This window comes from Cornus florida, unplaced genomic scaffold (genome assembly GCF_030987335.1).
Source record: "Cornus florida cultivar Cherokee Brave unplaced genomic scaffold, ASM3098733v1 CherokeeBrave_3.0.0_Hap2_Chr11, whole genome shotgun sequence".
Classification (NCBI taxonomy): Eukaryota; Viridiplantae; Streptophyta; class Magnoliopsida; order Cornales; family Cornaceae; genus Cornus; species Cornus florida.
Window position 1 is genome coordinate 119,574,415 of NW_026775581.1, and position 13,639 is coordinate 119,588,053.

A 13,639-nucleotide genomic window follows, 5' to 3' on the forward strand; every position below is an offset into this window, starting at 1 on the left:
GAGATATCCATTTCACCCTAGTCTTGTTCTTAAAAATGTTTACATGTTCCTAAATTGTCCGCTAACCTTGTGTTCATTCAAAAGCTTACTAGAGACTTACATTGTCATGTTACGTTTTATCCCTCTTACTGTGAATTTCAGGACCAGGATTCGGGGAGGAGGATTGGACGTGCTAAGGAAAAGGAAGGACTCTACTACCTTGAGACACTGAGCCTTCCGAGTATGATCAGGACAAATTTATCCTCTTCGTTTCTCTCTTCTTCCAATAAAGATGTCATATGGTTGCATCATTTTCGTCTCGGACATCCTTCTTTTGCAATTCCAAAAATCATGTTTTCTTCTTTGTTTAAGGGATTAAATATTGAGACATTTCATTGTGATATTTGTGAGTATGCAAAACACACTCGTGTAGCTTTTCCCATTAGCAATAAAAGAAGTTCCTCCCCTTTCTATTTAATTTACAGTGATATATGGGGACCCTCCACAGTCCCAAATGTTTCTGGTTCACGGTGGTTTGTGTCCTTTATCGATGATTGCACTAGAGTCTCTTAGATATTTTTACTCAAAAACAAATCAGATGTGAGTAATATCTTTCTCAATTTCCATACAATGATCCACAATCAGTTTGGTACCAAAATAAAGAGGTTTAGGTCTGATAATGCGAGGGATTACTTCAATCAAGTCTTGTCACCCTTCTTTCAAAAGGAAGGAATTATTCATGAGTTATCTTGCATTAATACTCCACAACAAAACGGAGTAGCTGAAAGGAAAAACGGTCATCTCCTAAACACTACTAGAGCACTCTTGTTTCATCAAAATGTACCAAAACACTATTGGGGGGAAGCAGTACTTACATCTGCCTACATTATAAACAGACTTCCTTCACGGGTTTTAGGGTCAAGAAGTCCAATGGAAGTCCTTTTTAAATTCTACCCTGACCTTAGTGCCACAAACAACCTTACCCCTAGGATATTTGGTGCACTTCATTTGTTCATGTCCATCGTAACAACCGGGTAAATTAGATTCTAGAGCCATTAAGTGTGTGTTTGTAGGATACTCGTCCACACAATAAGGTTACAAATGTTTTCATCCTCCTACCAGGAAACTTTATATCTCAGCTGATGTCACTTTTACGGAAGGAAAACCGTATTTTATTGAACCTTATCTTCAAGGGGAGTCATCTATCATAGAAGATAAGGATTTTTTCCAGCTCGCTTTACCATCACCATCTCTCTTACCTGTATCAAACACTCCATCCAACTCAGTACCTGAGCCTGAATTACCTGTTTTGTCACCTATATCTCCTGTTGTGTCTCCTGTGAAGGATAATATGACTCTTGATCACGTATGGAATGGGAAAGGGAAGGTGTACTCGAGGAAGCAAGATCTAGCTCCTGATCCGATGTAGGCCCAAACCTCTAACCTGACTCCTGAGAATGAGATAACAGTACCTGAACCTACTCCACTTATAGAACACCAGCTCCTTGGACCTCAAATAACTGACCAGGATTTGCCCATAGCCGTGAGGAAAGGAACTCGAGAGTGTACCAAACGACCATTATACCCTCTATCTCATTATGTGTCCTTAAAGAAATTCTCACCAACCCATAGGAGTTTTCTCACGAGTCTAAATGAAATCTCTATGCCAAACACTTTATCTGAGGCATTATCCAATGAAGAAGGGAGGAAAGCAATGAGAGTTGAGATGGACGCATTGGAAAAAAATGGGACGTGGGAGGTGGTTGATCTACCAAAAGAAAAGAAGGCAGTAGGGTGTAAGTGGGTTTTTACCTTGAAATGTAAGGCTGATGGATCGTTAGAGCGCTACAAAGCAAGGCTAGTTGCTAAGGGGTACACTCAGACATATGGAGTTGATTACCAAGAGACCTTCGCTCTAGTTGCAAAAATGAACATTGTGAGGATCTTGTTGTCATTAGCAGCCAATTTTAATTGGGAATTACAGCAGTACGATGTGAAGAACGCCTTTCTACATGGTGACTTGGAAGAAGAAATCTATATGAGCATCCCGCCAGGATTTGGAGGAGTTGAAGGGAACAAGGTATGTAAGTTAAGGAAGGCCTTATACGGTTTAAAACAATCGCCTCGTACCTGGTTTGGGAGATTTACTAAGGTGATGTTAGCTACAGGATACAAGCAAAGTCAGGGAGATCACACTCTTTTCATCAAACACTCAGTTTCAGGGAAAGTCACGGCCTTGATAGTCTATGTGGACGACATAATTATGACTGGAAATGATAAGAAGGAGAAGCAAGCCTTGAAACAATGTTTGATCAAAGAATTCGAGATAAAAGATTTGGGGAGATTGAAGTATTTTCTAGGGATAGAAGTGGCTCATTTTAGACAAGGTATCCTCATCTCGCAGCAAAAGTATGTCACCGATCTTCTTAAGGAAACAAGAATGCTCGCAAGCAAACCAGCTGCAACACCTATAGAGCCGAACCATAGACTTGGAGAGGCTATTGGAGATCAAGCAGTAGATAGAGAGATGTACCAGAGATTAGTTGGAAAACTCATTTATTTTGCACACACCCGGCCGGACATAGCATATTCTGTTAGCGTCATCAACCAATTCATGCATGACCCCAAGGAGATTCATCTTCAAGCTGCCTACCGTGTGCTTCATTACTTGAAAGCTAATCGTGGGAAGGGGATAATGTTCAAGAGAAATTCTGAGCTTGTCCTTGAAGCCTACACAGATGCAGATCACGCAGGGTCCCCTATGGATCGGAGGTCTACTTCAGGTTATTGTACATTCCTTGGAGGCAATTTGGTAACATGGCGAAGCAAGAAGCAAAATGTTGTAGCCCGGTCAAGTGCAGAAGCTGAGTTTAGAGCAATGGCACAAGGTGTCTGTGAGTTGTTATGGCTGAAGATTATACTGGAAGACTTGAAGATTAAATGGAGTGGGCCAATGAGACTCTACTGTGACAATAAATCAGCAATCAACATTGCACATAATCCAGTGTAACACGACTGAACTAAGCACATTGAGATAGACAGGCATTTTATCCAGGAAAAACTAGAAAGCGGATTAATTTGCACACCATACGTTCCCACGGGAGGTCAATTGGTAGATGTTCTTACAAAGGGGCTCAACCGTGTTATCTTCCAAGAAATTATTTTCAAGCTGGGAATGGTTGACACCTATTCACCAACTTGAGGGGGAGTGTGGAAAAATACCTCCTTGATTAGTGGTAGGTTAGCACTAGAATTGTGTAAATATTTGTTTCCCAGAGTTTAGGGATTTGTGTAAATATTTGTTTCCTAGAGTTTAGGGATTTGATTGATAGAGAATCAGGGATTCCTGATTATAGGGATTTCAAAATTAAGTTAGTTGCTGATTTTTCTCTTTGTAATTTCTTATATATAGCCCAACAGAGGCTCTTGTAAAATTAATTAACAGATTCAATATAATTGAATTCATTTCTCCACAGATATGCTTCCGTTGAAAAGGGAAACCGAAAAAGAAACAAAGAATCCGGCAGAGGCGAGACCGTTACACCAGAGGAGACCTTCCAAGCACGCGAAGCCCAAGTTGCAATTTGAGCCCCATCACCCACTTCCTTATCAAATTTCCCTACCAGACACGACCGAAGGTCTTCTCTTCTCCTTCGTACCGAGTCATCCTCGAAGAAAATCGATGGTCCTCTATACGGAATTGCAGATCTAGCAGATCCACCTTGGAACAAGCGGGGCAACCTAGCGACCTCCAAGAAAGAGCGCATGACAAAGAAGAAAAGAACCAAACAAGTCAAACACCCAACAGCAACCACGAAACCACAGACCCAACAGAGAGAGAGAACAGCGAAAACAAAATTAGTAGAGGATGTCACCAGAGTTTATGACTCTGGTGACTCGTCGGAGTAGTAAACCCTGATTGCGTCTCTACCACGTCAAGCTCTCTTCGTCAAGCACGCACTTTGACTCTCAACAGCACCATAGTTCCTCACTTGTCATTTTGACCATGACTAACATGCTTGCCAAGGGGGACACTATCACCTTGAATGATTGTTCAAGAAACTCTACGTTACATTACGCCTTCTTTATTCCACCAGAAATTTTACAATAAATTGCGTATTAAGAATATTACCCTTTGGTATTTTCCATTATTATTATTTGTTTTTGTTTTTGTTTTTTGTTATATCGAACAGCTATCAGACCACCCATACTTTAAGGTATGGTGCCATACTTATCTTTTTTGATAAAAAATAGCCATACTTTATGGTACTAAATGTTGGGCAGCTAGGAAACAACAGTTACATAAAATGAGAGAAAATCGGTTAAGATGGTTTGGACATGTGCAAAGAAGACGTTTAAGTGCGCTGGTTAGGAAAAGTGACATAGTCCATATTGAGGACATACTAAGGTAAGAGGAAGACCAACGTTAACATGGGTAGAGTTAGTAAAGAAATATATGATAGCACGTGGATTGACTGCGGCCATGGCCTTACATAGAGCGGAATGGAAATAGAGGATTCATGCAACCGACCCCAAAGAATTGGGAAAAGGCTTGGTTGTTGTTGGTTTTTATTTTATTTTATTATATACTAAAATTTTATATGCTTTAAAAATTTTGCACGCCTATATTTAAATTTAGAAAGAAAGAAATTAAACCAAACAACATAAACGGAATCCATTTTCATAAAAGAAAAAATGACAGAAAGAAAATGGTGTGAATATTTAGTTTATCTTTTGTAGGTACCCTTAATTTTATTTATCTATGGATATTGCTAGACATGACATGTCAAACAGTATTTAATTCTATATTCCATGGTTATTGCCATATATCTTGAAAAATGTTGAAGTTTCTGGGATTATCCAGCAATAATGATTTTTTTTTTTTTTTTTTTTTTTTTTAAATTCTCGTTTAATTATTTGTTATGTTTGGAACTATTGTGGTTCTTATTGTTCCATTTTACTTCTGTCCTGATCGCTTAATGCATACCATGGCAGTTGGCTGTTATGCTTTAATACAATATATACGTTTGACACAAAATATGAATTTATTATTATTTTTTTGGGCGTATGAACAGTTCTTTAGAAATGCTTGCTGGTATCAATCTGGCAGAGGAAGGCATATTGAGATTACTCTTTGCTGCTGTTTATTTGATGTTCCATAAAGTTAGCAGCGATAATGAGATTTCTGCTGCATCAAGGTGTGTGTTATTTTATTTATTTTTCCTTTTTTCCCCATATCTATCATTTATTGTCTTGGATATTTTGAAAATTTTATCTGCTAACTGTTTCTGATGGAGTTATAAGAAAATCCTAATAGCGCTCTTGTAGACCTCTACACAGCTAGAAAATTTACTGTAAATCATATCGATATATAGTCTGTGTTTCACTGTTTTTCTTAAATGGAGTTAATAAATGTTTCTGGAATCTGGATTTTGATAAGCTTAAAAACAATAAGAACTCTGTTGCAAGGACTTCAAACTCTTTACCTCACAAGTTTTCACCACACCCTGACCAACTAACTTAGGGCTCATTGATGGATAGTTCTCTCTGAATTTGTTTATAATAGGAAGAAATAACTATGCTTTAAACGTTGAATTATCAATTAGATCATATTTTGATAAGATTTGTTAATAGGTGAACAAGTTTTTCTGATTTTCCCCCCCTTGTTACTAGTGTAATAATCGAAGTAACATCAATTAATCTTTTATTGTTGTAGACTGATATTCTAATAATCTTTAAAACTTTTTCAATGATCAAGTCTCAATCAACCATGTCTGCTATATATATTTTTGGTTTGAAAAATATTATAAACAGTCAGTTTCTTTTAAGAATGCATGAACATTGTTAAGATGATCAAAGACAATGTGTTGGCAAAAGACTGTAAACAATCACTTGCTGCTTTGTAAACAGCAGACAATGATGGAAGTTGGCACATGTGTTTTGACAGTTGCATCATCGATATAATCACCATCAACTATCGACAGACAGGGCCCCGCCCGGGCCCCGGGGGGGGGCGTGGGTATCGGTTTTCTATTCCATAACACAAAGGTCTTCTGGATATGATGGTGGATGGTGGACACTACCTTATTTTAAGATTTGTCCTAGAGATGAATGGAAGGCTTTCAAAACTAGCAATAAATTTTCAGTGGCTAGTCATGCCTTGTGGCTTGTGTAATACGTCAATTACTTTAATCTATCTCATTACCCACGTATTTCATCCCTTTCTAGGCCTACAAGACAAATGATGGACTTTTACATCGGGCGTTCTTTTTGCTTTCCTCAACATTTTTTTGTGACCAATTTACATGGGAATTGCATGGTAGAGGTTACATGTAGCACGGCAGAGGTCACCTTCGACGTGATAAAACAATTGCTTTGGTGGAGGAAATATTATGCTGGTCTAATCCCAACCATGAATCATTTCTATTCCCTTTGGACAAAAAGAAGGAAACACATTATGATAATAATATTATCTTAGTCTTCCTTTCTATTTCAATTCCCTTCTTATCTTAGTCTTAATATATGTATTTTTTATTTAGGAAACACATTATCCTAATATATTTCTAAGGGCACTTCAGGTAAATGGGTGTTACTTTCCTATATTCCACACCGTTGAAAGTTTTGTTTATGGCATGTGGCAGCCAAACCCTGTGTTTCATCTTTTATAGTCCTACAAATGCCATTTCTATTAATTGATTTGAAAGAGCCTGATAGGACTTTATCCCTCAGCCTATGATAGAGCTCAGTGAAAATATGATCCAATCACAAGGATTGGGAAATATTAAGTTTTAGGGATGGCCAGATGGGGAAGATTTTAAAGGTCAAGCTTCTTAAAGGAATTTGAAGATAATTGTACTACTGAATATTGGTAGATTATTTTCTCTTGTACGATGCCTGTGTATTTTTGTTTGCTTAATACAATTTAATTTAGTCATGATAAAATATGTTGCTAGTGATAATTGAAACTCAAATTAGTTGCTTAAGAATAGAATGAAAGTGCTCCAAAGTTTTTTTTTTTTTTTTTTTCTTTTTCTTTTTCTTTTTCATATCGTGTTCTCTTATATTTATGTTGTAATACAGGCTTCTCGTATTGGCCACCTCCTTTGCAACCAAAATGATACGTAAATATGGGTCGATACAGCATAAGAAAGATGCATTTCTGTTACAGGGAATTAAGGGTATGCGAAATTGTTCTTCTCTATTGGTGTTACCAGAGAGAGAACGTAATGAAGCCAGAAATTCTAGAAGGCTTCGGGAGATGGCTCACTTTTTGGAGATAATCCGCAATCTGCAATGTCGGCTTAGTGCAAAATTCAAAAGACCAGGTCAAGGATTGGTATGGTGTTGTGTGGTTCCACTAATCTGAATGTTAGTTTACTGCATCTATGTTTTCACTAGAATAAAGGAATCCCTTTGCCTTTTCTTACAGGTGGATGGTGCGGGGTCATTATGTTTGGTGGATGCAAATTCATCACAGGATATCTCCAAGACTACATTTCAATCTGCAGATACATTATTGTTTGATACATCAAACCAACATGCACTTCCTATTCCTGCATCTAATTTGGACTTTGACAACACTGAAAATCTTGCTTTAATGCCTATGGATTTCAAAGCCCATTTGAATTCAGAGAATGTTGGTGGAGTATCTGTCCTTGTGTCAGAAGGAAGTGTCATGGGGAGGAAATTTTTTTCCTTGGAAAATCCTAAGGATATGATTACACGTTGGGAAATAGCTAATTTGGACTTAAAAACTATAGTCAAAGATGCTTTACACTCTGGTCGTGTTCCTTTAGCAGTTCTCCAACTGCATCTTCATAGGTTAAGAGGTTCGGTTACTGACGAAGAGCCTCATGATACTTTCACTGAAGTTCGTGATGTTGGAAGAGCTATTGCTTATGATCTATTCTTAAAGGTTGCTTATTGATAGTTATTTAGACAGAATAAAGTCAATTTTTCGTTTTGAACTAATAATCTGTGATTAACAGGGTGAAACTGGACTTGCTGTGGTGACTTTGCAAAAACTTGGCGAGGACATTGAAAGCAGCCTTAAACAGTTGGTTTTTGGTACTGTTAGGAGGTCTCTACGGATGCAAATAGCTGAGGAGATGAAAAGATATGGTTATCTTGGACCACATGACTGGAAGATTTTGGAGAGGATATCACTTATTGAGGTATGTGGGATTTAGTGAGATTTTTTGTCTTACATATCTTACAAGCCTAGATGGTGTGAGTATTAAGATTCATACTGATGATCTTTGGTTCTTTTTTTTGGAAAAAGAGGGTTTATCCATGCAGTAGTTTTTGGACCACGTTTCATGGCCGACAGAGAGAATTCATGAGATCTCCCAGTATAGATTCACGAGGAGAAATAAATTTGCGGTTACTGCATTCAAATTTATTAAAAAATCTTAGCATTGAATGTGGTGAGATTGACGGAGTCGCTTTAGGTTCTTGGGCGAATGTCAATGAACTTTCTGTCGTTCCTCCGGTTGATGACGATAGCACTCTTGCTGGTTACTGGGCTGCTGCAGCTATCTGGTCTGATTCTTGGGATCAAAGAACTGTTGATCGTGTAAGTCAATCATTTTTTCTTCTATATCACCAGGAAGAGATGTAATACTATTTTTATCCTCTAAATTTACAAAATTGAGTAATCAAAATGAAAGGCAAATGATGACTTCGTGCTAATATGGGACACGGTCCCTGCTTCCCTACTTCTGAGGAATCCTCGACATTATTAAACCAAATGCTAGTTTTTGCTATGTCTTTTCCGGTTCTTTTAGAAACATCAACTTAACCTTAAACGGAGTTAACAGAAACAAACTTCTTTTGACTATGTGAAAAGATGGCTCCTTGTTTAATGCTGTCAAAACTGGACCAGCTCCACGGCCACCAGTTGAACCATTAAAGCAGTGAACTAGGCACTCCAACGGTCCAATCCTGCCTTTTGAGCTGGGTCTTTAGATTAGGAGTTGGGACATGGCAGTCGGATGGCTTGAATCCTAAACCTTTTGAATTCCATTGAGATACTATAATTTCTAAGCATACATATATTCTTATTTCATACCTTTTTTTATCCTTGATAAGCCAGTATGGATCAATGGAGTCCATCTGCAGTAAAACTGTTGACCTATGACTGGCTACCGGAATGGGTCAATGTTTGGTCCGCTTTTGGTTATTAAGTTCTGTCAAATATAATGGAGAAAATATTAATTTACAGATGAAATGTATTTATTAAGGAGCTTTGCTCAAACCTCAAGGGTCATTAAAAAGCTCAATCATTGTACACAGTGGTACCTTTACAGTTGTGCAATGAGGTGAGACTTTAGATTATAATGGGCCATACATTAGATTTTATTTTGAGTGAAATTTTAGATCTTTGCCATGCCACGTTTATTTTTTGCTACTGGTATGCAGGATTTTATAAATTCTTGCATGTAACAGTAGAGAGTGTGCTTCTCAGGTTGCAAGGGCGCTATTTTTCCCTAAAACCTTGGATGTAGTGCCATTTTCTTTTGTTGTCAGTATTGTGGAATATCTTAAATATATTCTGATCATTTTTCATATATTTCTTTTTCTTTTGCGTAAATTACACTGATGTCCCCTAGGATTTGGCAAAATGACATGGTCTTCCCTTATGGTTTCAAAAATTACACTGAGATCCCTTGTCAGTGACGTCCCTTTAACGAGATTAATGGTTGGTGTGATATTACTAAAATGCCCTCATAATATCGCATCTGCTTAATAAATTTACAACAACATTTGTTGTTTAATAAATGTCTTGTAAAATGATGGCAATATTAAAATTTAAACAATTTCCGTGGCGTGACATCATCACTTTCCGTCATAGAAGGACGTTGACCGACAATGGAGGGAGTTAACTGTTACCAAGTTTTGTTTTTAAGGTGAGTCATTGTAAGTTTTGAAATCACAGTGGACATCCATGTAAGTTGGCCAAACCTCGAGATAGGTCAGTGTAATTAACCAACCACCGCCACCCGTCCCCTCTTTTGTTTACAAACTTGTGATAGGGAAATTGTTTTCCATCTTATTGTGGTAGCAGAGATAAAGATATGCTTTGTTAACAATTTAATTCTTGTGTGTTTACTTTTGACCGCTGCTGCTGAAGCAGTTTCTATTTTGTTGTTCTTACTTCTGTGTTTGATCGCTTGAACAAGGAGAAGATGGCAGACATGCGAGATATCACTTATTTATTTATTTATTATAAATAAGTTTTAATTGCTTCCAATCTCAGGGCATTATGTAGCTTATCATTCCACATTTCTACACTTAGAAAAGATGGAATATAAATCTACAACCCCTTTTGAGATCATAACTGGTCTTTTTGAGCCATTTCTCTCCATCCCCTCTTTCTTTTGGTAGTTCAAAGAACATTTTCTTATAAAGTTGTAGTTCAAAGATCACTGTTACAACATTTTAATGAAAACAACTTCGGTGGGGCTTTAATACCCTACTTATTATATTGGGACTACCTTCAGAAACCACTGGTTACACAGCTGTTGTTTCTTTGAACCATCTGAATTTATGTTGCAGTTGAACTAAACAATTAAAAGGCTTCTAAAATCAATTCCATTGAAATTTTTCCAAGTAATAGTGCCACCATCTCTTCCATCTCTGTCTTTGACCTTTGTGCTGGGTGGTGATTGTTTAATTTTGTGTTGAACATGGCAGTATGATTTCTCAAACTTTTCATATCTTTACTCTAGTTGAGTAAGTAGCAAGCTCAGTTGTTTAACTTGTTTTTGTTATTGTTAAAGGCTTCTTAATTGGACTAAAATTTTACAAATCTCTTGCTTCACAGATAGTGTTGGACCAACCTTTTCTTATGGGTGTTCATGTACTGTGGGAATCACAACTTGAGTACCAGCTGTGTCACAATGACTGGGTGGAAGTTTCAAAACTCCTAGACATGACTCCATCATCTTCATTATCTGGTGGGAACCTCCAAATTTGTTTGGATGGTTTACTATCTGCTACAAGTGTTGGATGCAAAGGAGAAGTTCCTGATTATGGCAACTATATAGGTTCTCTTGAAGAGTTAGATAATGTGTGCATGGATGTTCCAGATGTCAGAATTTTTAGGTTTTCATCCAATAATATGTGCTCCATCTGGTTAAGAAGACTTGTGGAGCAGCAGCTTGCTAAGAAGTGTATTTTTCTGAAAGAGTATTGGGAATGCACTGCAGAGATAGTACCTCTTCTGGCCCGATCAGGTTTCATTACCAGCAAAAATGAAACTTCATCCATGGACGAATCCATTGATAGTTCATCAGATCCTAATTTCTCAAATATTGGCGGAGTATTTCACCCAGTTGCTTTCCAAGCTTTGCATAAACTTGTTGTGCGTCACTGTGTGCAATGCAACTTGCCAAACCTTCTGGATCTTTACCTTGATCACCACAAGTTGGCACTGGATAATGAGTCACTTTCTATGTTGCAGGATGCTGCAGTAAGTATACTTTATTTCAGTGAGACTATCTCTTCGCTATGTTTGCGTGTACCGTGGTTGTATATTTTCTACACACTGTTTTTCATCTCTTTTATTTGTTTTCACCTGTTTATGCCTTTTTGTTCAGTCTTATAAAAGAGTATGTGGATCTTCTGATACGAGAACTGTCTAGACATCTCTCTCTCTCTCTCTCAAGTTATTGAAGACATTCAAATGGAGAACTTATATGATCAGTCAAGTTGAAGTGTTGACTTTAATGCTTTATGATTCTATAATAGAAGACCAGAGCAGATAAATATGTTTTTAATAGTGACTGGTTAATCCTCTAAGAAAAAGAGAGTCAGTTAGATAGAGATTAGTGCATAAACATAACTAGAATATACAGCATATCAATATACTTTATGAACATTGATCATCTTATCCGACCGTATAAGCTTTTGTGATTTCTGCATCTGATAATGGCAAAAGAATGGTTGTACATAGGGGTCACATTTGTCCTGAGGCCCATAGTCTGCCCGGAGTGTTATAAGTGCTATCTTATTAATATTAGTGTTTTACTGATACTTATCAAAAAAAAAAAATTAGTGTTTTACATATAACATGTTCATAAATCACTTGCAATACTTATTAACTTTTTGTGGCTCATGCTGGGTTGGGCGGGCCTTCCTCCAGCCTGGAACCAAAAAATTGGGGCCGTGCCACAGCAAACGGGGCAGTTTTAAGCAGCTAATTATTATTTAAGTATAAGTTTTGTGCTATCATGCTAAGATCTCTTTTATATAACTGAGCTTAATAGCAATATTTTCTGTACAGCATTACAGCTTGTTGAATGAAAAAATGCTGTGAGATTTCACTTCATCTTTGTTTTGTGTCTTTACAGGGAGATAGTGAATGGGCAAAATGGTTGCTCTTATCAAGGGTTAAGGGACATGAATATGATGCATCATTCTCTAATGCTCGCTCGATTATGTCACGTAATTTGGTTCCTGGTAACAGTCTCAACATTTTGGAGATTGATGATATAATCCATACTGTCGATGACATTGCAGAAGGAGGAGGGGAAATGACAGCTTTAGCCACCTTAATGTTTGCCCCTATACCAGTTCAGGATTGCCTGAGCTGTGGTAGTGTAAACAGGCACCGTAGCTCCTCGGCCCAGTGCACGTTAGAGAACCTTAGGCCAGCCCTCCAACGGTTCCCTACGCTGTGGCACACACTTGTATCAGCATGCTTTGGACAAGATACAACTTGCAATTTTCTAAGCCCTAAAGCCAGAAATGGTTAGTTTTTATTTCTCTTATTTATTTATATATTTTTCTCTCCTTTTCATGTTCATGCATGAAATTGTCCTATAGTATCTCCTTTTTTGTGGCATTATATTTTTCAAATCATCTTCTAATTACTTTTCAATATACAGTGTTTGGCTATTCTAATTTATCAGACTACCTGAACTGGCGTGACAACATATTCTTCTCTGCTGGGCGCGATACTTCACTTCTACAAATGCTCCCGTGCTGGTTCTCTAAGGCTGTGCGGAGACTAATTCAGCTTTATGTTCAGGTTACTTTGTTGCCTTCACCCCACTGAATCTCTTACATTCATGTTGTCACTTACAAACTATGTCTTGTTAGCTATGTAGGAAAATACAGTGTACGATGGGGTTACTGAACTTTGAACTTTGTGCTTGACTAGAAAGTAGGAACTAGGTTAGACAATTATATATATATATATATAAGTAACTTGGTAAAATTGGCGTTCTCAATTTGAGAGCCTGACTATCATTATATACAAGCGGAAAATTACAAATATGGAAAAGAGAATAAAATCAAATCAAAATAAAGAGAATAAAATCAACTCAAATCAAATCAGAATAAAAATAAAATCCCTAAAAATTAGCCTATATTGAAGACCCAATAAATTTGCCATAATCGTTGAGTCAACTTATAGATAAGATTTCCAACACTCCCCCTCAAGCTGGAGCAAATATGTTGACTAAGCCCAGCTTGACTATGGAAGACTGGAGAAGAGAAGGCCCAACAGACTTTGTGAACACATCTGCAGTCTGTTCTGAAGAAGGAACAAAAATAGGATTAATGATACCTGATCGAACCTTCTCTCGAATAAAGCGAATGTCTACCTCAATATGTTTCGACAGAATCAGAAGCAAGCATAATGGCTGATTTATTG

General features: G+C 37.4%; 1 protein-coding gene across 3 annotated transcripts in view; it reads left to right on the forward strand.

The window, feature by feature from the left end:
- LOC132284280 (uncharacterized) overlaps positions 1-13,639 on the forward strand; it is a 54,743-nt gene that overhangs the window by 23,046 nt on the left and 18,058 nt on the right. For all 3 annotated transcript variants that reach the window (XM_059786370.1, XM_059786368.1, XM_059786369.1), the window contains exons 6-13: positions 5,055-5,177; positions 7,060-7,315; positions 7,409-7,894; positions 7,968-8,153; positions 8,261-8,554; positions 10,805-11,452; positions 12,333-12,732; positions 12,870-13,012. In XM_059786370.1, coding sequence (XP_059642353.1) covers positions 5,055-5,177; positions 7,060-7,315; positions 7,409-7,894; positions 7,968-8,153; positions 8,261-8,554; positions 10,805-11,452; positions 12,333-12,732; positions 12,870-13,012 — 2,536 coding nt within the window. The remainder of the gene's footprint in view (positions 1-5,054; positions 5,178-7,059; positions 7,316-7,408; positions 7,895-7,967; positions 8,154-8,260; positions 8,555-10,804; positions 11,453-12,332; positions 12,733-12,869; positions 13,013-13,639) is intronic.